Source organism: Strix uralensis, chromosome 10 (genome assembly GCF_047716275.1).
Source record: "Strix uralensis isolate ZFMK-TIS-50842 chromosome 10, bStrUra1, whole genome shotgun sequence".
NCBI lineage: Eukaryota > Metazoa > Chordata > Aves > Strigiformes > Strigidae > Strix > Strix uralensis.
Window position 1 is genome coordinate 21,370,063 of NC_133981.1, and position 26,844 is coordinate 21,396,906.

At 37.3% G+C, this 26,844-nt stretch overlaps 1 protein-coding gene across 8 annotated transcripts in view; it reads left to right on the top strand.

Moving 5' to 3' along the window:
- ATP2B2 (ATPase plasma membrane Ca2+ transporting 2) overlaps positions 1–26,844 on the top strand; it is a 432,424-nt gene that overhangs the window by 244,237 nt on the left and 161,343 nt on the right. For all 8 annotated transcript variants that reach the window (XM_074879694.1, XM_074879691.1, XM_074879693.1 and 5 more), the window contains one exon: positions 442–926. In XM_074879694.1, coding sequence (XP_074735795.1) covers positions 728–926 — 199 coding nt within the window. In that variant the 5' untranslated portion in view covers positions 442–727. The remainder of the gene's footprint in view (positions 1–441; positions 927–26,844) is intronic.

Genomic DNA, 26,844 nt, shown 5'->3' on the forward strand with positions numbered 1-26,844 from the left:
GAAAACTAGTAGTGTTTAACTAATTTTTGTTACCTTGTAGCCTTTACGAGAGAGTCTTTGTTCTTGTCAGATGAAAGATTGATGTGGCTGTATGAGCCAGAGCGTATGCTGGAGGTGCATCTAGCATGCTGGACTAATAGCATACTTATTAATATTCATGAGCCATCTCATTTAGCGGGTGCTCTTGGGACTTGATTAAAGTAAGCAACACTGCTATTGGTGCTTCAGCTGTAGCGAGCTTTATCTAAGACAGAGCTAGTGTTATCCTTGTTGATGCTAGCTCTGACTACCTGCAGCATTTTACAGGACGTCTCTACAGTGTTTCTGCATATCTTTTCTTAAATGACAAGTCAAACTACAATGATAGAATAAATTTGAAATCACCTTTATAAAGCGTTATCGCTTTCTTTTGTAATGAGTCCTTTCTGTTTGTTCCCAAAGGTCCAGAGGAAGAAATGACCATGTAGATTCTACAGCTTGAGTGCAGCATAATGGGAAATGGTGAATGGAGTGGAGCTGGTCTGCAGCCTTGAAAGCAGCCATTCTGCGGACCACTAGTCAGTCAGGGACACCTTGCACACCAGAGGCATCCTCCACGTCGCTCGCTGGACACACACTGGATTCTTTTTAATTTCTTAGGTTGGAATTCAAGATTCCTTTCCTTCAATTTTTAAACGGTTTTAAGATTGTATCAACTATAACGAGTGGAGCAATATAATTGACAACAATGGGTGACATGACAAATAGCGATTTTTATTCCAAGAACCAAAGAAATGAGGCCAACCATGCAGGAGAGTTTGGGTGCACACTGCAAGAATTGCGCTCCCTCATGGAACTTCGAGGAACGGAAGCAGTAGTAAAAATTAAAGAGACATATGGGGAAACAGAGGGGCTCTGCAGACATCTGAAGACATCACCAACAGAAGGTAAGCATATTTCACTTCGGTTGAATCAGGGAACTTTGTGTAAATGCTCTCCAGACAGTGAAAGAAAGAGGTTTTGTTTCAAACCTGAACACAGTTCTCATGGCACTGCCATTATTCCCAACAATAATAAAACAAGAGAAGAGTCTTCAGAGAAAGAAGATAAAACCAGTCTAGCTATAGCCAAAGCTAGCATGAGAGTAAAAGAAGTGCTGTTTATTCAAACAGCTAAATGCATTAATTCTTCCTTAAAAGGCAGACAAAAAAATCAGCACCTGTTTTATGGCATTATAAAGAGGCTTTAACATATATGCTCTTGGGGGTAAGAAGGTGCAGACTAGTTGCTTCAGAAGAATTTTTAGGTATTTAGACATCTTGAGACTATGAAATGACCTTTTGAGATGCACAATATGTTACTTTGTAGATCGATATGTAATATATTTTGTGGTTACTAATTCTGAATTACTGTATTATGACAGATAGTTTGCTTAAGTTATCGATATATGATTGTAACAGTGTTTTTATTAAACTTCTTTTGTATGCATAATTAAATTTCTTACTTTATGTTTTATAATACCAATCATAACTTTTCAATATCTATTCTTCGGAGTGTTTTTGGAGCTCTCTACCTGGTCATCAGTCAATAGTCTAGTTTTCAACACTCATCTCAAATACCTCCCCATAAAAGACTGGCAGTGGTGGGATGTTTCCCTCTTCTCACGCAATTTTCCTGTTCACCAATTCTTTCTCTTTTAGTGCAAGTAAAATTCTATTCAATTCTAAGAATTCTATTTTCATCACTGCATTTTCATCTCCAAGGAGTATTAACACTTTTGGAAATTATACAGTCTCTAAGTTTATAATATTTATCTGGTCTTGTAAAGTAGCCAAAATGTTCATTTTAAGTTACTTTCTTTTTCAAGAAGATAGAAGTCTTGGCTTTATTCCATTCTTCCTTTCTTAAATTAATCATTCACTTACCTCCTCTGTTTAAATGCTTGAAAGTCTTGAATTATTGGTGTAATCATGAACATGCCAATTGTAGAGTAACGTAGTGTGATGTTATAAATTACATTAGTTGAAGAGTCCCAAAGGAGCACTTGAATGTACCTGAAGACTAGGCACTGACTTTGTGGTCGTACACTTTATCATATACAATCTCAGTATTGTTTAAGCATTCTAAACTATAAAGCTGTGAACAGTACCTTTTCAGCAAAGGATTAGTAAGCTAATTCTATATTAAAATGAACAGCCAACTTCAGTAGTGGTTCAGCATTCATGTGCAGTCTTGTATTCTAGAGTAACTAGTGGCAAATGGAACATTTTATAACATCTCTCCTATTTTCTAGTCTTGTCCAAATGTCTGATCCTTCAGACGGGACCTCATTTCTTACCTGGAGATTGCTCCCAGTAGGAGTGCTGAGGTAGGAAAATGAGACCCTCCACTTGTCTGGGATTTCCAGACGTCCATCAGTCTTTCAGAGAGTGACCTAATAGCTATTGCACATGAGAGAATCAACTCTTCAAAGAATATGCAGCAATTCTGACATATTGCTGACACATCGGGGGGAATTCCAGACAGAAGTACAGGTTCTCTATATTTACATGACAGAATAAACACTGATTTATAAATATCCCACTAGGGATGCAGCATCTTAAATATCCCTCAGTGGTTTATAGAATGTCAAAGCTGAAGTCTCAGTCTGGGCGAGCCTAGATCACTTCAGTGACTTCAGTAAAGTTTTGCCAACTCATTCTAGCGGTTACCTGGTCAATGTGAACTTCAAAGGAGATATTAATTGCATTATCTGTTCAATTTGTGACATCAGGGAAACTTAATTCCTCATATCGGAACAGGGCGTATGGATCCAACTAGTGTGGCATGCTGACTCCAGCAGTAATCTATATCTGATACTTCAGATAAGGTAACTTTCCTCTAAGCCTTACGTGCACTTCATCACTTGTGCATTAGGGAAAAAAATTTCCAGCTTCAAATGGCAATCAGCATAGCCTTGGAATCATGAAGACTCTGCTGAGTTTTAATTTTAAATTAGGTCACATGATAGGAATTCCCAGTCACACTAAGTTTTAATATTATTTTTAATTGTTTTGCTTGGAAAAATCATTCTAGGAGGGAATCTCTCTGAAATATGTCAAACTCAGAAATTTTCATTTGAGAGAAGGTATCCATAAGCATTCAATAGAAAAAAATTTAAAGTCTTATGTCAAATATAAGCATATGTTTAGATATAAGTCCGTAGCCATTGCTTTTTTTTGTATCCAAGCACAGTGAAGAAAGTTAAAATACAGTGAAGAGGAGATTCTTGGAGGAAAGAAATGTAATAGTTTCTTATATGGAAATGAAATTTTAACATCAAGTAGATACGATTTTCAAATAAATTACTGAGATAGATAGATAGATAGATATAGTGGAGGCTCCTGTAGAGTTTTATCTTTTGGTATTTGCAGCAAACTATGGATTCCCCGTGGAATATCTTTACAAAATCCCATAATTTGCCACTATGCCTGAAAGCTGTTTTTCCAACCAGCCTCTGTTTTTGGTGAAGCACAGTTAACTGAACTTCCACTATTTTTTGTAGTTTGGAGTGCTGCACATTTTACACAGTTTTATGAGGAATAACAGAATAAGCATTACTGCAGGGCACTTCTTTCAATAAACCCAATAAACTCCTGCTGAGCAAAAGTCCTGAATATGAGTGAAACAGCAAAAAGGACTTGACTGTAGAATTTTGTTCTTCCCAGGCTTGTAAGCTTTTTCAAAATTTATTTTCATAAAGTCTTTGTCATTTTGTGGGGTATGGCTTAAGTAGTTACTGGAACAGGGTTAAAAAAAATGTATCCTGGAAGCAGGCACAGTATAATTTGGTAAAATGTGGTCTAATCTGAATTTACTGGCTTACTCAATATTTAGAAAATAAGAAGTAGCAATTAGCTCAGAGTTTACTGAGCAATTCATTTCCCATGTTAATATTTGATGTACCGCCTATGGATTGGTAGAATCAATCACTTTTAGTGTAAGTGCCTTTTTGAAGCTCTGTTTTCAAGGCCTTGAACTTTGCAAGGTAAGACCTTTTATGCATAACTGAAATATTATTTACATTGTTCTAAAGATGCATTTACCAGTGTTTTCTGAACTCATGTATTAATTCAGTGTGGAGCTTTAAAAGTCTGCTGAATGTTGAGTAGAATAATATTTGCATGCTGAATGAATTCATAACATTATTATGGATTACAAGGCTTCAGTCTCTTTAAATTTTCTTTGATCGCTTTTCTAACTATAGATGCAGTGTGGATCCCAGCTCTCAGTTATGCCTAAGGGATTTCCTGCATTAAAGTGATTATATTATAATGAAAAGCTACCATTTAAGTGCTCATAAAAAGAACCTCCCCGAAATCTATAGAAATACTTTATATGAAAAAATACAAACATGTGTCTTCTTGAATTTTCTTTAAAAATATTTTTATTCTGATTAGTTTCACTTTCGTTATTCTAGTAATACAGAAAATAGGCAAGATCTAGCTGTCATTTTGCCAAAAACCACTGAATCCCCCATTGGGCAGACCTGTGATGACAGTTGTACAATTTTCCATGCAATCTGAGTCTCTGAGGCCCACTCGAGCATTAGTGATACCTTATAAAGGACAGCTGGTAAAATGTGATGAGTTAGTTGGATGAATACCAAATGAGACTGGAATCCACTCTTTCCAAAGCTTAAGTGTGTTTTACCCACAATTTTATGTAGTATGCACCAATTTACAGTAAGTTTTTAATCTATATTCCCTTCATGTTACAAAAATGTTTATTCCTTGTAAGAATATGTTAGTGAATTAACTTCCATTATTTCTTGCTTAAAATACTTGGATGCAGTAATTTCCAGTCTGCGTGAAAAGTGAAGCTGTGTACAGTGATGCTTCTTTCATTTTGATGTAAAGAAAAAACTTTTCCCTTGGTGGTATCTGTGCGATCAGGCCTGAAACAGCAGCTCCAAAAGATGTTACACATTAGTGATAATGTTACAGCACTATAGGAGAAGTTTTTCTGTTTAGTGGTTACCCGATAGGCTAAGTTTCTAGAAACGCTCTGGTGGAGTGTGAGAACATGTCGGGTCTGACATTATTACATGAGCTGGAAGAACCTACTTTTAATATGAAAAATGCAAGTTTTGGGTTTTGTTAGCTGTAGCTCTCTTGAGATACTGTAAAAAGGTTTTATGGCAAGAGAAAGTCTCAATTAGCAGTTAAATGATAATTTTTCTAATCTAGAAGTTGACTTTTTAATCATCGTAACTGCCCTTAGTTAATAGATACGAGATAAGTCACTCTCTTTTCAAATGCCTGTTTGTTGTATAGGAGATATGGACTGTGTATCAATTCAGCCAGCTGTGTAGGTGTATTTATTTTTCATTATTACAATCTCAGAAGCCTTTTACAATTTCAACTATGAGGTAAAAGGTGAAGAAAGAGTGAATACAACAAAATTAACCAGTTGCTTTTAGTACTCGCTAGTTTTGGTTCCTCAAGCTTGCTTCTATAAAAACACACCTTTAATAACTTAGTATTCTGTTTTGAAGCTAATGTTACTAGTACTATGTCATTAAATTAGCTACAGATATGTTGTTAAATATGTTAAATTAGCTACAGATATGTGAAGAGTTTAGAAACAAATTGAGAAAGATACTTGATTCAGAGAAGTTTAAAATAGAAATATAAAATAATGGATTGCCAGAGATTGAAATATATAAAACCACACTGTCAGATTATGAAAGTAAAGAAATTGATAATAGCATCATTTTAGCTGTTGTTAAAAGAATACACTTAATCATGCATAAACCATCAAATGTTATGTATAAGTTCAAGATTTTCTTAAATTATTTTAAATTAAAGGTTAGGATGACTATTATTCTACATACGAAATGAGTTTTTTAAAAGCTATGTTGCCAGCTCTTCTAAAGCAGATTTTAAGAATTTGGTTTTGAGGCTGAGCATCTTAAAAGCACTGTAAAAGAAGACCCACTCATCCCCTCTCCAGATCGCCATGCTGTCTAATTCCTCATCCTTATTTGTGGTGTCAAAACATAACTTGTAGCTCAGGCCAATTTGCCAACACACCCAGGCCAGAAGCCAAACTCCAAGTACACATCTAGTCCTTATATGTACATGTTCCTTCCACATGGAAGGATTGGTTTAAACAATGAAAACAGCTTTCCCCATGAGATAAGCCTTCAGTATTGTCACGGCAAAGGCCTCTAAGGGTTGCATTTTGCAATACTTTTTTCCTACCTTGCATGGGAAAAAAACCACCATCAACTTTAAACTCGTATTTCACCTAGTTACGTGTGCAGCGTGAATCGTGGTTGAGCTGGTAAGATCTTTTGATAACTCGACGTTTTTCTGTGGTCACTTCAGTGAACACTTGTTGCCTTTGCTGGTCTGTTCAGGTCCCCACAAACCACCTCAGAAAGCCCTCGCCTTGCTCCTGGGGGGCTGTGCTTGGCAAAGTGACTGACGGTCTCAGTCAGAGGCTGGTTAGCTAAGAAGGATGGTGAGTTCTGGATGCTCCTTCGTTTTGAAGTTGCTGACCCCCTGACAGGTCCCACGGATGGTTTTGTCCTGCCTGTACCTTTGGGGGCCTGCCTGGGAAAGTCAAATGGTGCCAGCCTCCCTGGGACGGGTGGGAAGCGCAGGAAGGGACACAGGGTGTGCGCTGGGGTCTCCCCGCCTGCACCTTCCCCGCCTGCACCCGGGGACGACTCCTGCCCCTGCACTCACTGCAGAGTGCTGAAGCAATTATTATTTATCTGGCTCTTTGTTTTGTGGGGAAATGCTGGGTCTGACCCAAGTTCACATTAAACACCATTGTCATGGTAAGTCTTTCAAGATTGCGAACAGATGGAAAAAACCTAGTCAAGATGGTTGTGTGTTAATAACTCATGGGAGGCAAGGAGATTTGCTTTGGCATATAGTACTGTCTCAAAGTCCTATATAACGTGCCTGTTAAAGTTGTAATACTTGGCCTTAGCGAGGTTGAAGTTGGCTCTTATATTTCTGTCTTTCGACGGGTATATCAGCACAGTGCCATGCAGAGGTATTGGTTTGGGGATTTCTGCACCACACTGCGGGGACCCATGCAGACTCAGGGGTTAGATGAAATGGTTCTGTACATTTGATATTCCTGCTGTCTGCAGTGTGTTATATATCCATAAAATAATATCTACATGTTTAATGATTTGAGAGGAGTGCATGGAGCATTCTTGGCAACTGCAGTTATTTTCCTTATCTAATATTTCCATTGTTTGTGTAATGGAACAGCAAACATTCTTCCAAAGGTTACTCAAACATAAGCATCTCAAATGAATGGCTTAGATTTTTCTAAGTGATAAGTACAATTTCATTGCTCATTTTGTTTCTGGGTTTTGGCATGTTGTGCCACTTGCTGATTTACTTTGGCTTTGTTCATTTACTTGTAGAAAACTAGAGAAATATTGCATGATGCATTTTCCCCATGAAGCTTTTAAAATAAATATAAGCTAGATCACCTGCTCCTTTGAGAATCCTAAATGGTTTGCAAAAAGCTTCTCTATGTGTAACCAGCATTGCTTTAAAGTAAGGTTAGGAAAGGAAGAAGGCAAGTGAATGTCTTCGGCCTGTTGTATTAGGTAGCATCAGAGATTTTCTGAGGCCAGTGCTGATTTATTTATGTGATTTCCTAGGAGGTCATCTTCCATTCAGTGATTATCTTACTTTAGCAGGTGCAACGCTTTTAGAAAGGAGGCTGTTTTCATGCAAACTGAATTCCCTGTCCCTTTAATACAGTACATTAAATACATGCAGGCAGTGTTTACTGACTGCAGACACACATTCTGCTGTTGCACCTCAGATTTAGATGAACAGAGTAAGTGGGTGTGATATTTTGCACCTGTTTTGCACAGGTCTAATGTTTGCTCATTGTAATTACAACTACAATGTGTTGTAAGTCAAAAGAAAGTCTAACCCAGCAACTTTAAGTAATTCTTTCCCTCTTTCTAAAGAGGTTATTGTAGGTTAACATTTGCCATAATGTGTTGTGCCACAGGTTTCTCCTTCATCTGAATACAATGATGCCATACAGTATGTCATTCCCTTTTTGCAAAATAACAAGTGATGGAAAGTGTTGTCATGTGCTGCAGTTGATAAATGTGTAATCCCATTCTTAGAAATAGTGGTTTGAGTTTGTTGGCATAACTAACTCATTTATTGTGTGGAAAAAAAAATGAGGCCAGATCTTTAACATAATAGCAACAGTGTACGTAACGATGGGGGAAGTAATTTTTAGATTTTATAAACTCTGGGAGTTACGTCAGTTGTGGAAATTGCAAAGTAGGATTACGTTAGTGGTGCTCCCTCAGAAAAAGGCAATTAGTCCTTTGCTTGGAGGATCAAAAATGTATTCTGTGGTGTGTGCTTTCACGCACGTGTATCAGTAATGGTAAAGACAGACCTGAAGGGAGGAGAGAAGCGTGGAGCTGCTGCTGAGCTGTGTTGCAGCCTTTCCTTTGCAGAGCATGCCTAGTTTCTGTGGAGCCTATGTAAGAGTAACAGTACTGCAGAGGAAAAAAAGTGTAATGAATACCTCGCTTCTATTGTATTGCAGGGCTTAGAAATCCATAAATATATATAGCGTGTCAGCCGTGAGTGAGAGCTGATTTATCTTCATTTTGTTCTTGTTTTGAGAAAGCTGCAGGAAGAAAGCAAAGTCCATTATACCAAATGAATAATCCAATCGATGTAGCCAGTTTGCCCTTGATGAAATTAAGCTTTGTCTTTGCAATATATCAGAGAGAGTGAAGGGGATTTTTGCCTTATTTTGTCAGTGTCCCTTGAAAGCAAACAGTTTACATGCAGTGTTTTTATCCTTCTGTGATTGGCCCTGCTAGAGGAGCCATAAGAGCACGGCTCAGCTGATGCTCCCAGGGGTGCCAAAAGTGCTCCCTTACAATACCACCTTAAAATTTAAAGATAAAACAATCACCTCCATTCCTATTAGGCGTTCCCAAACTTTTTGCCAAGTCTCACTGCTAGCAGTGATGCTGCTTCCAGCTGAGCCGTGGGAATTGGAAAACTTTGCTACTGAAGTCTTTTTAAGGATCATCTGTGGATTGGGCAGATGATGACAATGCCTTTCCTTGCAATAATTGAAATTTTGAAATTTTTTTTTATTTAGCATTGCATTTACAGTTTTTTCACGAAAGAAGGTTATTTGTTGAAAGAGAAAAAGGTTTTTGGATAAAATGGGGTTTCACTATGCAAGTCTAAGTTCAGTAGCCTTGGAAGTGGAATTAGCCTGAATGATTGGTTATTTTTCTTTTGATGATAGTTAATACGGGCAGACTTGGGGTAAGAACAGTGTCAGATGCAATGATTTCCTGCCTCCTGTTCCCTTTTGCAATTGTTACTTACCCTTCAAATGTAGACTGATGAAATTTACTGTTTCCAGCTGTTTTCCAAGAAGTCAAAGGTTGATGGTGTTTGACATGCCTGTTATTTATAAAGGTGAGGTGAGCAGAAAATAAAGCCAAAGATGTATTTTTGGCAGTCAACTCAATGTGCTTCCAAGACAAACATAACGGCATTTCCTCAATACTGATTTCCTTTGATGCATTCATAGTTTCTGACTTGCCTTCTAAGTATCTCTAGAAATTACTTCTACCCTATTTCCATTAATTTTCTAGAAAATATTCTTGCAGTTGCAGATCCTGAAAGGTGTAAGGACAAAGAAGGCTTCCTCACACATCTGGAAAAATTGACGATCGTCTCTGACAAAGAACCTGCTTTCACTGATAATAGATGACATAGTCTGGCATAGTTTGCAGCATGGTATAGTAACTTTGTTTTTAGCCTTTAAAGAAAAAAAAAATCCTTTCTGAATGCTCATTAGGAATCCCATTCCTTGTCCTTGCCTTGGAGCTGGTAAAAAAACGCATTTTAATCTCCCATCCAGTCCAGAACTTGGCAATGCAACCACAGATTATATTAAATGCGGAGTATTTCTGTTGTATAATAGAAATAGCTGGGTGTATGTAGCAGCTATTTCTGTAACAATAGCATTTACTAGCCCTTGTTTCCTCTTTGCTTTCAAATGAAATTCTTTAGGGACTGCAGATACTCTTTTCCTGTGTGGATTGTGAGCTGAGTCAGTTCTGTTAAAAGGCTCGAAAACCTGAGCTTCCACAGGCTGTGCTACTCCTTTGATTATTCCTTTTGCATTTTGTGTCAATCTCTCCTCCCTGCCACTTCCCACAGAGGAACTGTCTTTTTCAGTATGAGGACAGTTTAGGTATAGTCTTCTAAGGTACAAAAAGACTGAAAAAATGAGTAGTGGAAAGGAGAATTGTCCAAATTTATAAGTAGTTCAAAAGCTGTCATGATTCTTTTTTCTGATTAGCATTGGAGATGAGGGAAAATATAGAATAGCCCACTTCTTTACAGGTGTGCTTGAAAAGGAGAGCTTGCCCTTGAAGTAGTTACAAAAGAATAAGAGAGGAGAATTTTCTTAATGCATTCAATATGTATCCTATTAACTGCAGCAGAATTTAACTTTGACTTCATAAATGAGGGCATAGCTCCTCAGATGCTATAGGCTGAACGCTCCTTGTTCAGGATCATGTCAGCATTAATAACGCAGGAAGACAAATATATGGTAATGCTCTAAAATTATAGTGCAACTATTAAGTTATAATCTTAGCATTTAGTAGAAGCATTCTTCTAGGCACCTCAGTTATTTCTTTGCTTAAACAACAGAAGAAATCTACTTGAGCTTTTTTCACAATTTTTCTAGCAGTTTCAAGTCATTACCTTAGTTTGGAAGTTGGGTGGCAAATTGGAACACCGTGAGTTTCCTTGTGCTTGCCTCACTTCAGTTGCGTGTTGGCGCTCACCCTTCCACTGGCACACGGTTTGAATTTTAAAGGAATGATGATTCCTTTCTAAGCCACTGGTGGGTTTTTGGTATGTTTTTGAATTACACCCTGAAGTATTTACGCATTCATTAAAAAACCCCCTAAAGTAGTAGAGAAGTATTGCATTACATCATTATTCTACTTTGCTGATAGGGTCTTATGACTGTTGCATGGATAGCAGAGGTTCTCCAGCTTGACATTTGTAGTCTTGTGGTACTACAGCCAAAATACATGCTTTTTCTAGAACTGTAGTCTCACAGTTGACTTTTAGCCCATGGAAAGCTTGGAGTACATAAAGATGACTGTCTTGGTGAAAATCACTCCTGTTTGTGAGTGATACTTGATAAACAGGGTAAAACAGGAGTGAACAGGCTGGCCATATCAGAACCTATTATTTTCACTATGCAAATTGTCTAGGTTTTGCTTAAAGAAATACTTTAAAAAACTTTAAAGCCAGCACTGTTTCCTACAAAAGTATGGTGTAAATTTGGAGAATTATTCAAGCGTTAAGGTGTGCTCACCTGCTGACTTCGTACACATCTCATGTGATGATGGTGAAGTCCTTGGGCCTTGGGCTTTTGCTTTGTTCTATTGTTTTCTCAAGTCAGTGAGTTTGTGCAGTTGCATTCAGCAGGTGCAAGGGCAGTCTGACAGAGCTGACCCTGTCTCTTGGTTCATTAACATACATCGAGTAGATGTGAAACGAACTGCAGAACAGGGTGCTTAGTTAAGCGTTCAGAACAATTGCTTTTCAGACTCAAGAAATAATATGCTGAAGGAAACCATAAAAGTAAATTATTGGTGATTACCAGTATTGTGGGCACATCAAACAGAAGCGATGCAGTGCTACGTGAGGCTATTACGTGAGTGCTGTAGCTGGCCCTAGGAAGTTCAATGTGCTGATCTCTGGTGCCAGCCTTGTCCGTCAATGATAGTTCAAAGCTATAGGTGCTGAAGGGCTCTACAAACAAATTGTAAAAATTTACAAGATAGCTAAGGAAAAAGGTATAAATATGTCATTGGTTTTGTTCCCAAGGAAGTCTCTGTGATTGTGTTACACCTTCTGCTACTTTGCCTGCTTATAAACATGAAAGCTAATCTGCTCCAACCCACAAAGTAAAAACCATAACCTGAAACTACAGAAGCGAACCGTCATCCAAACCTGTCATGCACACTGGATCATAAGAGGAATAATATGTTTCATTACCAGAGAAATTAAAACAGTTTTAGCTGAGTAAGTGTATTGGCTGTGTGAAGATCAGTTCTGTTTCCTTCATGGAGTTGTTCCCGATTGTTTTTGTTTAATGCTATAGTATAGCTGAAGTAATTTGCTTGAATATGAAATATCAGATGGCAGCAATCATTAAGATCAGATTGTCTTATTGACAGTTTTAAAGTGAACTCTTAGTAGAGGACAAAGAATACAGCCAGTTCGTTAACATGCATGTGCATGACTGCTCCAAAATACTGTATATAAAGCTGAGAATAAGCCAGTATTAATGTTTGTGTTGAATGTTAAATAAATGCCTTGGAAGAAACAGATTTTTTTGCCTTCAACCCCAAAGTGTGGTAAAAGATCTGGAGAGTTTGAAATGATTTCAAGATAATTCTTACAATGATAACAGTTTCAGCATTACCAACATACTCTTAAGGTGAAATCAGTGATACTTTTTTTTCCCCCACAAATCTAGATGTTATTTTTAATTCCTGATGTTATTCCTGTTTAACAAGGATATCAGCATGGCATGTTTTGCCTTGAGATGCTGGCAGTGCTTTCTGCTGCCTCACTTTTCCAAAGGTATTGGTGCTGACATTAACATTGCTGCAGCTAGCAGCATAAAATTATGGAGAACAATATATTGGTTCTTGCTCTGCAGTGGTGATCAATATCATTTCCTGGATGTAAAAATCTTCGTGTCTCTCCTGTTCTGCTCTTCTCTCCTATAAATTTTCCCATGCTCAGCAGTTGTTACACGGGACACCTCACCTTGCTCTGTGGACGTGAAATGTCCCTTCAGGGGTGATGCCAGCCGTGCTCTTCCGAGTCCCTTGCAGCCACTGTTTCCTGTGCAAGGGTGACTGCTGGCATCCTTCCCTGGAGAGTCAGCTGACTGCTTTTGCAAGCCTTCATATTTTCTATCTAGTCATGTTCATGTAGTGACAGCAAACTGAATTTTAAACGAGGTATTTAAAATTAATGTCCTGAATCTGGGACCCAGTTTGGAATCCCCTAGATTTCTTGCTTGATTGGGTAACTATTTTGTCATGATTTAGTGAGACCTTCCTCCTTTCTTTTATTTTGAGCTGTTTAACTTTCATTGCTGCTTAAAAGTCCTGAATTTTAGCTGGGGGACTTCTGCAGTCTTGCTAGATGTCTTAAAGGATTCAGTTGCATGAGGTTGCCATGATATCTTTAAGAAGTAATTTTTGCCAGCTTCATTTAAATTTGGGAGGCAGAAGGAGGGGGATAGACTTGAGCCTGTTTTAATTTTGAACCATTTTGAAAAAGATAATTCTGTTGTTAAAAATCGATAGCATGTCTTACCTGCCTGGGACCGTCCATGGAAGTAGTGGTAGCTTTGTTGAATTAACAAGTGACTGGTGGTGGCTGACTGGAATAAAATGATGCTTCTTGCTGACGTTGCAATGCAAGCAAAATCCCTTGCGTATGTGTAGTTATACAGGCAAAGTGATTGTTGACTGGTACATCTTGTCTGCTGGGTGAAGAGGTTTAAGCTCCATTTGCTCAAGTTGCTGTGTCTCATACCAGAAAAAACCCTCTCCAAAAGGGGTGTTCCAAGTGAGGCAGTATAACATTATTTAATTCATTAGTTAGGGTTTTTTTTCCCCCATTTGTTAGGTATATATTTTAAAATGATCTCTTTCGCTACTTTTACCAAAATAGAAATCAGGAAGAAAAAATCTCCAAAATTAATTCTTGTATGTACAGGAGCTTTCTGAAAAGTTACTTAGTTTTACTCCAGAAAGAGGGCCAGGTCTTCATGAGAAGTGACCTGCCAGCCTTCCAGGGATGTAAGAGGGTGTGGAGTGCAGAGCCTGAGGAAGCCAGTCACAGATCCTCACTTCTGAGCTGCCAACTGTTAGGAAAATGCAGTGCCTGTTAGGAGAGAGGGGTGTTCAGTTTTAACACACCTGCCATGAGAAAACAACGTTCTAACAGATTGTAGGTAGCAAACATAATAAATCTGCTTATATGTATATCCATAATCTCTAGAAGGTATTCGAGAGATACCCATGTTTTCTTGTGTTATTGAATAGTTGCATATGTTGGTGTGAGTGGTCAAAGATGATAGAAATGTTGCCCTGATAAATTTAGGTAATCTAGTTATCTGTACATGATTGTTTCAAGACAAAGCAAAACATTAAACTGTGTGTACAAAAACTAAAACTGATTGGAAATGGATTTTCTGAAATTCTCCACTGCTACATGTTCAAGCTTGCAGGCAAAGTAGTGTATCCATTCATTTGCTACATATAAGTAGTGGCATTTATTCTGGAAAATCTCTTGTGAGATATGGAGAACTGGAAGGAGCTATAAACCATTTCTTCATTCTTTAGTATGTAAAACTTATATGGCTGTGCAAATGTATGTCCTGCTATGAGTATCTGTATTTTTCATATTTAAAATTCAGTATAATGTTCCTAGTTGTGGACATTCCCGTATCTGTATTTATGCTTATAGACAATCTGAAACAATTAATGCCAAAGTTGTATTCTGTCATGATTTCGTATCAAACTTTTCTTTGTTTGAATTTCTTCACTTTCTTCCATCGTCCTTTGACTATATCATTTTTTTCCTGATACATATCTCCTTTATTGCTCATTTGATTTTTGCTCTATATCTGTTGGGGGTTTTTTCCTATTCTACCGCTTCCTGGAGGTCTTTCTCAAAGTTCTCTACTTCTGAACTGGTTGTGAAATCATCCTGGCCTCAGACAGTTTCTTGTTTATTAACAGAAATACCTCTTCAACCCAAAGCCTTTTGAGAAGACTGTGTACTTTCTAGTATTGATCAGGTCACGTGTTGGGCATTTCTCCTATTTGAACTTGGGCCTTTTGGCAGAACTATATCATCTTTATCTGCTTGGTTCTATTTCTTCTCTTTGAACTTGAGCCTTTTGGCAGAACTAGGTGGTCTTTATCTGCTTATGTTGCTCTACAAAATGGTGGTGATCAGTTTAATATTACTTATACAACTGGTTGATTATGGTTGCATTAAGTATTAAAACATGGCAGCAGATGTAATGTTGACTGTTAAAGGCAAATACTTCAGCATGACTCTGAATAAGTATATGTGAGATTAAATATAGTTGATGTAATTGAGCTAGGTGTATCAAATGAGTAACTAGATGGTCTTTTGTAAATGTAAATGTTGAAACTATTTTTAAGACCAGCATTTCTCTTCAAACTTGGCTTGTGGCTTTTAAAAAAACAAACCCCAAATTATACAGTGATTTTCATGCCATTTAAAATTATGTAAGTTTTTATTTCTGAATCTTTGAAAAAACAAATTAAAGTTGTTCTTTACTGGAAGGGCTTTCAAGAAAAATATCTTTGCAAAAAATGAATTTTGAAAACTTCTGCCACTTTTCATTGTGTGAGATAATTCAATATAAAGCAAGCTGAAGTTCAGTAGTTTAGATGATGGGAAGGATTGGCTCCTCGTGTTCATTTTTTCAGACACACAAGAATTGTTTATTGTTAAGTTCTGTCTCCTGACTTAACTAACTCTATTTTATTCAAGTCAGTGATGAAATTTCTATTTCTTCCTTAAGCAAGATAAGTTAAATTTTGAGTTTTGGGCCTATCGCAAGAATATTAAATACTTTCTAGCAAAGATGATATTAATTTAACATTCAGAGTTTATGACAAAGTTTTTTCAACTGATAAAGTTTTATAATATTAAAATTAATGGATTTTTGGTGTTTGACTCCTTAATCTACTTTAATAATCTATCTACTCTAAGAAATCAAGATATAATTATTACAACAGAAATAAGTTGGCAAAAGACCTTAATGTCGTGGTCATTGTGTTTGATAGGAAAAGGTTGAAGTTGATGAGGTGTAACGCTATGAGCAGATACTCTTCTACTTAAAGTTGCTTTGTTTAAAGTCAACTGTTTCCTACTTAAGTCTTCATTACACTTACTGGAAAGTGCTCAAGATAATTTTGGTTTTGAGCACTAGGAGGAACTCTGGAATAGCAATTCATAGAACCTTAATTCTGAGTTCAATGTGTAAAGCAAAATAAGCCAGATAGTGTTTCTACTAGTCAACAGGGACATAAGAGTTCTTTACAAATCAAAGTTTATAGTGAGAATTTTGTTTCTGTCTGAACATCAATGCTCTTACTTTCTCACTCAGTGTCCAACATCATAAAAGACTAATTGTACGTAATCCTCAAAAATTTATAAGCATAAAATTAAAGGAAAAAATGGTAGCTTTAAAGTAGCCAAATGGGTTTAAAAATACCACAGTCTGTAGTACATTGGAAGTGTTATAAAGACCAGGAAACTAGAGAAGAAAGTGTTAGGAAGTGAAAGTACAGTAGCACTCTCTAGTATGTTGGTAATCTAAGGATTCAAACACGTTTCTATTCAGCATGAACTGCATGAGCATTTATAGCATCTGTTGGCAAGAGTAAAGCCTAGATAATAGTCTAGCAATGAAGTGTTAGGCTCAGTACAAAGTAACCTTACTGAAAAGCCAAACACTGGTTTATTCAGTAATCCAACAACTCATTAAAGGGAGTTGGCAAGCAAAGCTAATTAATAAGCATGTCCGTGTCTTTTCAGAGGTGAACACCTGACGTTCTATTTAATATTGAGGCAGTATGTGTAAGTAAGGTGAGCTGGCAGGCAAAATTAATTAATACATTCATTCAGTTTATCAAAGGCTACAGTCATTTTATATAGCTCATGCTGCGCTAGGAGATGTTTAACAGGGAACATAATGGCACATTTTACACTGCACCAGTTTTTGTTTCTATTTGGCTGTTATTTGCAGTGGGTAAAAGGAGCCCAGTTCATGTAGAAAGAGTCCACCATTGGCATTATCCTCTATGCAGGAGGTGTAATTAATATAGGAAAAATTGTTTGGGTTTTGGGTTTTTTTTGTTGGGGTTTTGTTTTTTTTTTTTTGGCTTAAGACAAAACTGCATTCCCAGATAGAGTCTATTAAGCATATGGGGCTAACTCTGGATTTGTAACTACTATCAACATTATGATAGCAGGGTCCTTAATAGTCTGTAGAGTTCCTGGAACAAAACATGATCCAGTAATAATGCTCTTCTTAATAGGCAATGATATTGCCCAGTATTTATTCAGATTAATTCTTCTGTGCAACAGGGCTAGGTCCAAGGTGCCAGTGGCTCACTAGGGAGGACAGAGAGCGTTTGATTTTCCAGAAGGCTTTATCTGTCAAATTAGAGGATGAAATAGGCCCAGACCTTTACATACAACTGTGTTTATCATCAAAAGACACGATATTATTATGCAAGAGTTCATTCACTTTGATCTACTTTTCAGCTGGAAATCTGTTGCAATTTACTGCTTGAGTCCACCGCTCATATTCATCCTTCTGGGCAGTGTACTCAGAGTTTCACTCTAATCCTTTTAGGAGGAGGGAAAATATAAAAGTTTCAGTCTACAGAAACACTTACTCAACAATTTGACCTTTCTATAAACCTGAATCAGCAACTGGTAAATGCCACCTTGACATCACCTGGAGAGCTGACAACTTTATTTCAGTTATTTTAATAAAAGAATCCTAAGTGACCAAATCGCCTAAATAAAGCACTGAGTGCTAGGCTAGAAGACTTAGGGGAAAATTTTTAGCTATGGGCTAATTGTATCAAAAAGTATGTGTGACAAGGGTAAAACGGATCTTTCTCAGTGTCACATTAACTTACTTTTGTGTGCTCTACTCGGTGCAATTTAATATGGTATCAACCATCTTTAAAAATTGTTTCTCGCTTGCAGTTTGAATTCTGATGTCCCAGGGTAAATATGGTGGTTTTTTTTTTTTTTTCCTTCAATTCAGGTGTGTATGCTTAGAGGTCCATGTTTAGATTGAGTGAAAATTTAATCTTTCACTCAGAATCTCTTCTGTAAACACTGATGATGCTAATAATTTTATGTATATGATGTTGTTATAGTATCTGGCTCTGAAAAGGAACATTTTAAAGTGAGTATGATCACACTTACTCCTTTCTTTCCCTCCATCTTTTGGCTAAAAAACCCCATAATCTTCACAGGCAGCAATAATACTCTTGGAAAATAAAATTATTGAAATGCTTAAGAGTCTTAGGAGCTTCTGGGAACCAAAACTGAAAAGAAATTTTATTAAAGTGTATGTTAAAAAAAAAAAAAAGCTAACCAATAGAAAACAGACCATGTTACCATTTCCAACTAACTAAAAACCTGGAAACCTGGAAGTTATTTTATTTCAACGCTTGCACAAGGAGGAGGACGACAGAACCTGTGAAGGAAAGACTGGATTCCCAAGCTGTTTTCTTCAACGCAAAACATCAACTACAGCTCTTCTAAAGGACATGGGATGTTTAAAAGACTGTGTTATCAAAATTAGACATGTTTGGGGAATACCATGTTTAAAGGAATTGTCTACAAAAATATAGGTATGCAAAGACAGACTTTCATTTTAAATCTTACCTTGTTAAGTACTAATAGTGGATTTGTTTTTGAACACTGCAGTGGTATGTCTGCCTAAATGGAGACAGCTATGTACATTTCAAATGGTGGAAATACTGGCCTGATTTTATAAAGTAGCACTTGCTCTTGATTTAAGTACTTGTTCTTCATAAGCTATGGCTTCTTTACACAGAAAGCAAAACATTTTAGTGTGGTGGCCATGTTTTTCACTCTCACACAACGCAGGTTCCTTGAACAAGGTTCTGAATGAGCTTTTCTCTCGTGGAAATATTGGAGGTGTTCCTGCAATTTAAAAAAGGCTGAAGGGAATTAGAACAAGAGTTGGAGATTTTAGACAACAAAACAAAACCTGAAACAGCTGTAAACTGTAAGAGAGTTAAACTAACATCTGGAAACCTCCTTGCAAGAACTGTGAGATGGCTTGCAGGTAAAGATAATATTCAGTTAACTATAAAGTGTTTGGACAAAAAAGTGGAGCTATGGTGAATTGAGTCAGTGAAGTTATCGCCAATCTTAACAGCCAAGCCTTAGAAGAGAAGACTAAAGTGAAATGGGCAGTGTGCATTGAAGTGTAATATGGATATCCCTGATCTAGCTCGGAGTGTGCTACTAGTATGTGTTAGAACCAGAGGTGATTCTAGTTCAGGTCATAAAAAAATGTAGTGTTGTGTTATGGCTGAGTGAACAGACCCTTGCCTCTGGCATGGTATGCACCAGAGAACAAGACTTCTCGGGCAGCAGGTCAGAGGCTAGTGTGAGGGTTATGATCTATGCAGTGTACCGGCAAGGCAAGGAGGAGATGTTTGAGAGCATGTCACCTTTGGCCTGTCTGTTGCACTAGCATATCTATTTCAGATATTACCATGTAAGAGTAGTGGGTAACATTTGCATAGTGATGTGAAATATGACTTGTTTCAAATAGAAATGATCCAGTGTTTAATCTGTAATTTTTCCACTGCCATAGGATCTGGGGTTTTAATATATATAAATCCACATCAGTTACTAGATCAAACCATCGATTTCCATGGTAAGAAAGAGTTCTGAATGTGACCTGTGAATTAGATCACATCTGAGTGGGCATTCAAACTTTTGAACCATGGTTTTCCATATCTAAATTTCAAAGCTCTGGCTACTGTAGAGCATGATGGCATTCATTCTGAAATACAACGTTCTGAGAAAGATCAAGTAAAGGTAGTGTTTGCATACTTGATGGATGGGAGCTGTCCTGCATCACTGAATAACCTAATGATGACTGTCCAAGACTGCTTTATTTCCATGTGCACTTTTATTGACCTGTGAAGTGTGGAAGTTAGTCTCATTTACAAAATCCATAGCAGTCGACATGCAAGTAATCTGCTTTAGATTTCACAGCAACATGTATATTTGAAATAATCCAAGTTCTCAAACTGGTATGAATACAAGTTGGGGTAGCGTTTGGCCTAGCTGGGTAGTAACAAGCATAGATCTAGGTATGAATATTTCTTCTTGTCATAGACAGAAAAGGGGACTCTCTGCCATTTAGAGATCAGATTTTCATCACATGAGATCAATAAGGACAGGACAGTTGTGTTGCTATAATCTGCAGAAATCCACTTCAAGTATAGGCCTTTGGAAATACTTTTTTAATGTCACACCAACTGTCTAGTACTAGTCTAATGCATTGTGTCTGAAAAGACTTCAAAGGTAAAATGGTCAAATTATATATCTGCAGAACAGTATGACAATGGTTTCCAAGATGTTGTCATTTTTACTTTGTGGTTTTGTAGGAAATCAGAAAAGTGCTGGAAAACTTTCGTAGATGCTAATTGCTACAATGGACGAACTCAGCAGTATGGTGATTAGGAATTACTCTCAAGAGACTTTCCTGGAAGAATCATCTTATATTTTGACTATTTTGTTCAGACCATATTGGAAATGATGTTTTTCATCTGTTGTTTCGAAACTAAAAGCAGTTTTACTTCCTTCTTTTTTCCAAGTAGCTGATTGGTTGCTGTGCATTCTAAATTATGGATTTACGAAGGGGACTCTACTGAGTTTCAGGAACTGTATATTTAAATGTACTGCTTTTTTAGCCATCAGCTGCCTCTGTTCGGCCAAAATTGCACATGATATGGCACCCTCCACTTCTGTCCATTGTCTTGCATGTATGAAGACAGTAGCAAGTGGTTGTGGTTTTCACTGTAAATGTTCAGTCAGATGAAATTCTGAATGGTGAATTATAGATAAGTGCACCTGAGAGGGCTGAAGTGACTGTTCCCAGAATTTTGTGACGAAAAAGATGCCTGAAGAAAATTGTGCCTTTAATAATTTAGAAGCCTGGTTTTGGCATGAGGTGTCCTTGACAAGCATACCATCAATATTATTGCTTTATGTCAGAGTATTGTCTATGACAATTTCAACTTGAATACACCCGAGGAAGCTGCAGTACTATTCTGGAAGAAGACAAAAATTGGTTTTGTGTAGTTTTTTCAGAATATCCACCTATTGCAGCTTATTGCTTCTTGAAACTGGAGAGAGATTATATGCAGTGTGTGATACAACAGGGATTGCTCTTGAGTCAGGTATTTCAGTGTTGAATTAGTGCCACTCAAGATTGTCCATAGCTATTTTGTTTGAGCATTTTGCTATTTTGTTAGTTGTAGGAGTCTGGGCCGCGCTGGGAGAAAGTTAGTGCAGACAGAAGAATGCAAGGACGAAGACAAGGCCAGCAAAATAAGGCTGGCAAAAACACACAAGATAGCAGATAAGTGAGAAACACCTGTGGTCAGCAAAAGCACACAAGTCTGAGCAAAACAGGGTATGAGATAAGTGAGTTTTGGCAAGTTTTGGGCTTTACGTGCTAATTGCAATTAACCAATACAAATGCTTGTAGAGGCGCGTGAACAGCGCGTGTAGATGACCTGTAGCCTATTAGAAGATAGATGAGTGCGTGTACGGAACTTAGTAGAGTATAAATGTAACCAGAAAAGGAATAGAATAATAATAAAAAAAGATGGACGACCTGATCATCACATTGGTGTTGCGTTGTTTTTGTTCCCGCACGGAGAAATAAGGACCCCGGCTAATGGTGACCCCGACAGTTAGTCAAGTCATGACTAGTTATATTCATCCAATAATATTTAATTTGGGGAGATCAGCATTTGAAGTAATTTATACACAAACATATATTATGTTCATGGATTAAACTCAAATGTTGGCTTGTCAGATGAAGGGACAGTAGAAATACTATATTTTTCATTAAACGGATAAAGTCATTTATCTGTTAGGTATATGAAACAAGTGTTGCTTTCTTTTACACAAACATTTAAGTTGTTTAGTAGTAAAAGAATCATAGGTTTACAGTTTACTACAAAATATGGAAGTATTTTTAAGAAACCCTCTTAGAAGTATTGGAAATGAATAGGGTATATAACCCTTGTGCATTATTACTAACCCTTGTGTATTATTATTATAAGCTGTGGTACCTGCAGGAAAGGTGAAATTTTTTACATCCCATATTCAGCATCGTCATAGTTATCAGCAACTTAACACAGGATACTACTGCCAGAATCAGGTGGAAGTAATGTTCCTGTTCTTGCCATTATTTTGCTCCAGAAGTTTTAATTCTGCACACATGTGTGTAGGACACAATTCCTAGTTCTCATGAATTCTGTAATAATATTTTGCTTTGTTTTGTGATGTATTCCCAAATCCTAGGCAAGAGGTGAAGCAATATGCCAACAATGTGGTACAAAGGTGAATATAGTTAAAGATTCCAGTGCACTGCATGGATGCTTGTGTTTTCTGTGCTTCATAATAAAAAAGCTTATTTCTTTAATTCCTTTCCAAGAGCAGCTTACACTTACTATTCTAGTGAAAAAGCCCTCTACCCTTAGCTTCAAATTGTGTGTGAAATCCCTGCTGAAAGTTTTTTATGTGGGGGGGAAAAAAAAATCTTTGTGTATTAGAATTCTTATTACATTTGAAGATAACAATGTTCTCTGTTTTAATTTCCTTGTTGTACCTTTTGATTTATAGCCCTTCATAAATTCTCTTTTTAAATTAACCTATGATCTGGTAGTTTAAGTGTTCTAATGCTGATACTAAAATGTGGGCTAAAATAATAGAAAATTTCAGTTGTAATCCTGAATCATAGGATGGAAATTTTGAGAGATCAGTACTGAATATGTAGCACAACATTACTGAGGGGATTCTTTTTGTAGGATTTCAGTATTCTGGGACAGTATAATTTTAGTTCCCTTTCAGCACTTCTGTTTAAGTGTTTACATTGAAGGACAATCTTCAGAACAAGTAGTGAGAGTTTAAGGCCAAGATCCATACAGTTTAGATCCTGCTCTTCATAGTTTGGGTATTTAGGGCAGTATGAGGCATTTGTACTTAATCTAGCACAAGACCTATGACTCCATTGCACGCTACAAAACTCATCAAAGAAGCAGAAGTACTTGGACAGTTAACCTTTGAGTCTATTGCCATGCCATGCTGCTATAAATACCTGAACTAGTTAAAGAAAGGCAGCTCAGGTGTACTGTGCTGGAGCACTCCTCTGACTGCAGTAAATATTGATGCACTCTGAAGCATTTGACAAGTGGAAGAAAGGCCAAGTATCTTCATGAAATAAGCAGTAAATTATCTGTTGCTACTACAGTCTTCATCCAAAGATGCTTAAGTGTAACGGAAGAGTTTAGTTTTAGATCCTAAATGAACAAAACAAATGCAGAGTCACAAAAGAAACAGAAGTCCAGGTGAACATAGAAAAGTCCCGCCCAAGACCTGGGGAGAGGCTCTTGCACATGCTGAGGAAGAGGGCTGAGTATCTAATGGAGAAGCACTCCATCAAAGTGCTGTTTCATGGATACTCATGAAGGGAGAAATGTGGTAGTACTGGGTCTGAAAGAAGAGCTGTTTGCTTAGGGGATTTAAATGTTGCAAAATGGTGAAGGAGATTTTTTTTCTTACAGAGTTCTCTTGATAGTTACATAGGAAAGAACCTATGAAGCTGGCCAGTATTTTAAAACTTGGCTGCTTCAGCTGGCTATTCACAGCATTCAAGGCATTTTCTGCAACAGCTCTAGGGGAGTAGAACAGAACCATTTTATTTCACTGTTCCTAAACCTTACCAACAGAGGAGGAAAAACGAGAAATTGCTTAAAGCATAGACTGAGATTCTTATAAATCTAGTGGGGGGCTGGAGAAGAAGTGGTGTTTATCTCCTTTTAGCAACAGCTGTTATTTTATGCTAACACTATGGTACTCTGTAAATACTGTGTCAATTCATTTGATTCAACGTATGCAAAGCTCTTCTGGACATTTCTGTGTATGGCTCTGCTAACAAAGATTCTTCCACAACTCCTCCCTCTTCCTCCTTTTCGCTGTTCCCCATTAGGATTTTTAGGGCAAAGTACACAATCTATTCTGCGGGTCCTTTGTGCCACCATTTAGCTCCACAGAGGCAACATCCCAGACATTGATACAATTGTCCCCCAATACCATATGTAGTGAGTAGATGTACAAAAACAAAACAAAAGCCCAGGTAGTGGGAAATAAGATCTGACTTGCAAAATTAAAACTGTTGACTCCATCACTTGTCGTGAGGGCGTGTTACCTTCCCCCCTAAGTAACTAACCAACTACCTAGAGTTGCAAGCTGAATGTTGTCTTGACTGTTTACCAATTTTCTTCTAACCTGGAATAAGAGGACAACAAGGGAAAAACCTGTGCCTCAGGACAAAACTTGCCTGTTGTCAGGAGTTAACAGTTAACTGGTGAAAGAACATTGGAGTACTTAGAAATCATGCTATATTTAGAATCTATTCTGTGCAGTGGCAAGGTCAATGCCTCATTCCCTGTTCTGTGTACAGAAGGCAGAAGTACCAGGGCATTCTACCATAGGTCACAGCTGAACATATTCAGGAGGCTTGATAGCACAGTTCCCCTCACTGCCGGGTAAGGAAGATAAGCTTTGTAAATTGAGCTGGTTTTCTGAGTAGGAAAGAGATGCTGTGTGTAGAAGTTACTAGTTATTTCCAAGGTCTCTAGGGAAAACATTTGCATAGGTATTCCAACAGAGGCTTCAGAGATCCTGCTTTAAAAAAAAAAAAGAACACCCGCCCCCCAAAAGCCAACCATGAAAATCCAAAGCCAAAAAGGTGCTGCTGGTAAACAGTTTAAGAAGGATGCTTGTGTCTGGAAAGGTTGGGGCTGATCACAGGTGTGCTTTGCTCCTGTTCTTAACTCCTCATGGTGCATGTGCATTTTACCTTAGAATTTGGTTATTCCAGAACACAAAGCAAGGCAGTGTGTTAAGGGATTATCAGAAAAACTGGCAATTATTGAAAAAACATTGAAGTTTTGTAGGTGTGTATATCTATCATGGATAGACTTTTCTGAAAAGCAGTGCAGCATATCATGTAACTATACGGAAACTGCTCTTAGGAGTATGGGTTGTTGCCTACAACTTTGTTCTAAGCATGGTACTTTCATTCTGCTTTTTAGAATAACAAGTTCACAATTTGAAGTGCAATTAAAAATTCATGGTAGAGTGAAATGTGTTTACTCAAATTTGCATTTGGACATTCTTTAGCATTTATCTTATTTATGTTAATGAATAATCAATGTGAAACGGAATGCTCTTACTCTTAACTGATTCGAAATCTTCTGTCATGGAATAAAATGCTGATCCTTTACAGCACAGAGCAGTTATGGAGCAGGTTTTATGGTATAACCTGTAGGTATTTGAAAGGATTGCTCTGCCAAGTAAGCTTTATAATCCTTTTTATAGTTCCAAAGATTTGTATGGAACTTCTACTCATTTCATAATGATAAGAAGTGAATAACCCTTCTACCGTGTCTTTTGACATTTGCTGTACTACTTTAACATTTGCATCCTAATGTATACTGCAACATAGTTCTTGAGTCACTTGTTCATTTGGCAATCTCAAATTAAGCCAAAGGATTTTGAACCTAATTTATCTTAATATCATTGCTAAGAGTTAGAGTGTTAAAAGTGAAGTAGTGAATAAATGCATTTGTTAAATAAAATTCCATCTTCATAACAGGTTGATGAACACAGACATAACACGATGAGTTAGGCACTTGTGTTGACCCAGTATTTGCTAAATGCTGCTAATATGAGTATATTCTTGCATATATCAAACATAATATTTGTGCATTTGTGATAAATAACTTGCTAGTTTGTTAGTTGAGAAACTATTAAGGCAACAAATTAAAAAAAGGAAGCAACCTACTTACTTGGTATCATCCCAACAGTTGCTTTAATGAAATAATGATTTTAATAGTTGTGGGGAGCTGTGCCAGTCCTGGGGAATGACAGTGTTTTGCCAAAACCAAGAATCTTGGGGTGAAAAGGCAGATCCATTTTCCCAAGACTGGTCTTTTAATGGAAGGAAAAAAAAGTCAGCTGCTGCGGACAGAGACAGACTGAAAATGTTTTTTCCAGGGACCCATACACATAGATATTGTTAGGATATTGAAAAGTATCTGATTATATAATCATCAAGTTTAATGACAAAGAATTTTTGCGTAATCCTTAGCATGCTTTGACTTCTGATTTGGTAAAATATACTAAAGTTCTTGAAACAGTGTTGAGTCAGTAGCCCAACGACCTGTGTAGTTTTGAAAATAATCAGTATTGTCTGATAGTTATTTGTAATGCTGAATTTATAAAATTTGGCTTCATCTCACGTTGCCCTAACAGGACAAGCTTTACACTGAATATCTTTTCTCCTGAGATTTTATAAATTTTATACTTCGGAGGTTACACAGTTACTGGTGAAAGTGAATTTAAAAAGTCCTTTATGAGCCATTGACTTAAAACATTGTCAGAGAGTACAGTTCTGACATGTACATTATTAAAGGCAGGACACTTTTATTTTTGATGAGGACTTGTTTGCTTATTTTGGTGAGGACTTGTTGCAGAGTAACAGTTACTATAAGTATCTGGTAGTAAAAGGAAAATTTGATTTAAATTGGTTTACTTGATAGTATAATGGACTCACACTCTTACAGATTACTGCTCATAAATCTCTTCATGAGCAGAGCAATTGCCCCTTATTCAGCACGATTTATATTTACAGCTTTAGATCATGGGGTTGGATAGATAGAAATGTCTCTGGTTTAGGGCAGAGCTGGTAGAGCTCTGAGCAAAGCCTCGAGGGCCTGGGGGGTTCTGGTGTGTCCTTCACCTCACGGCACCAGTTTCAGTGTTTGTTTCCAGCTCCAAGGATCTGTGGTCAGTTCCAGTACTAACAAGGATCTGT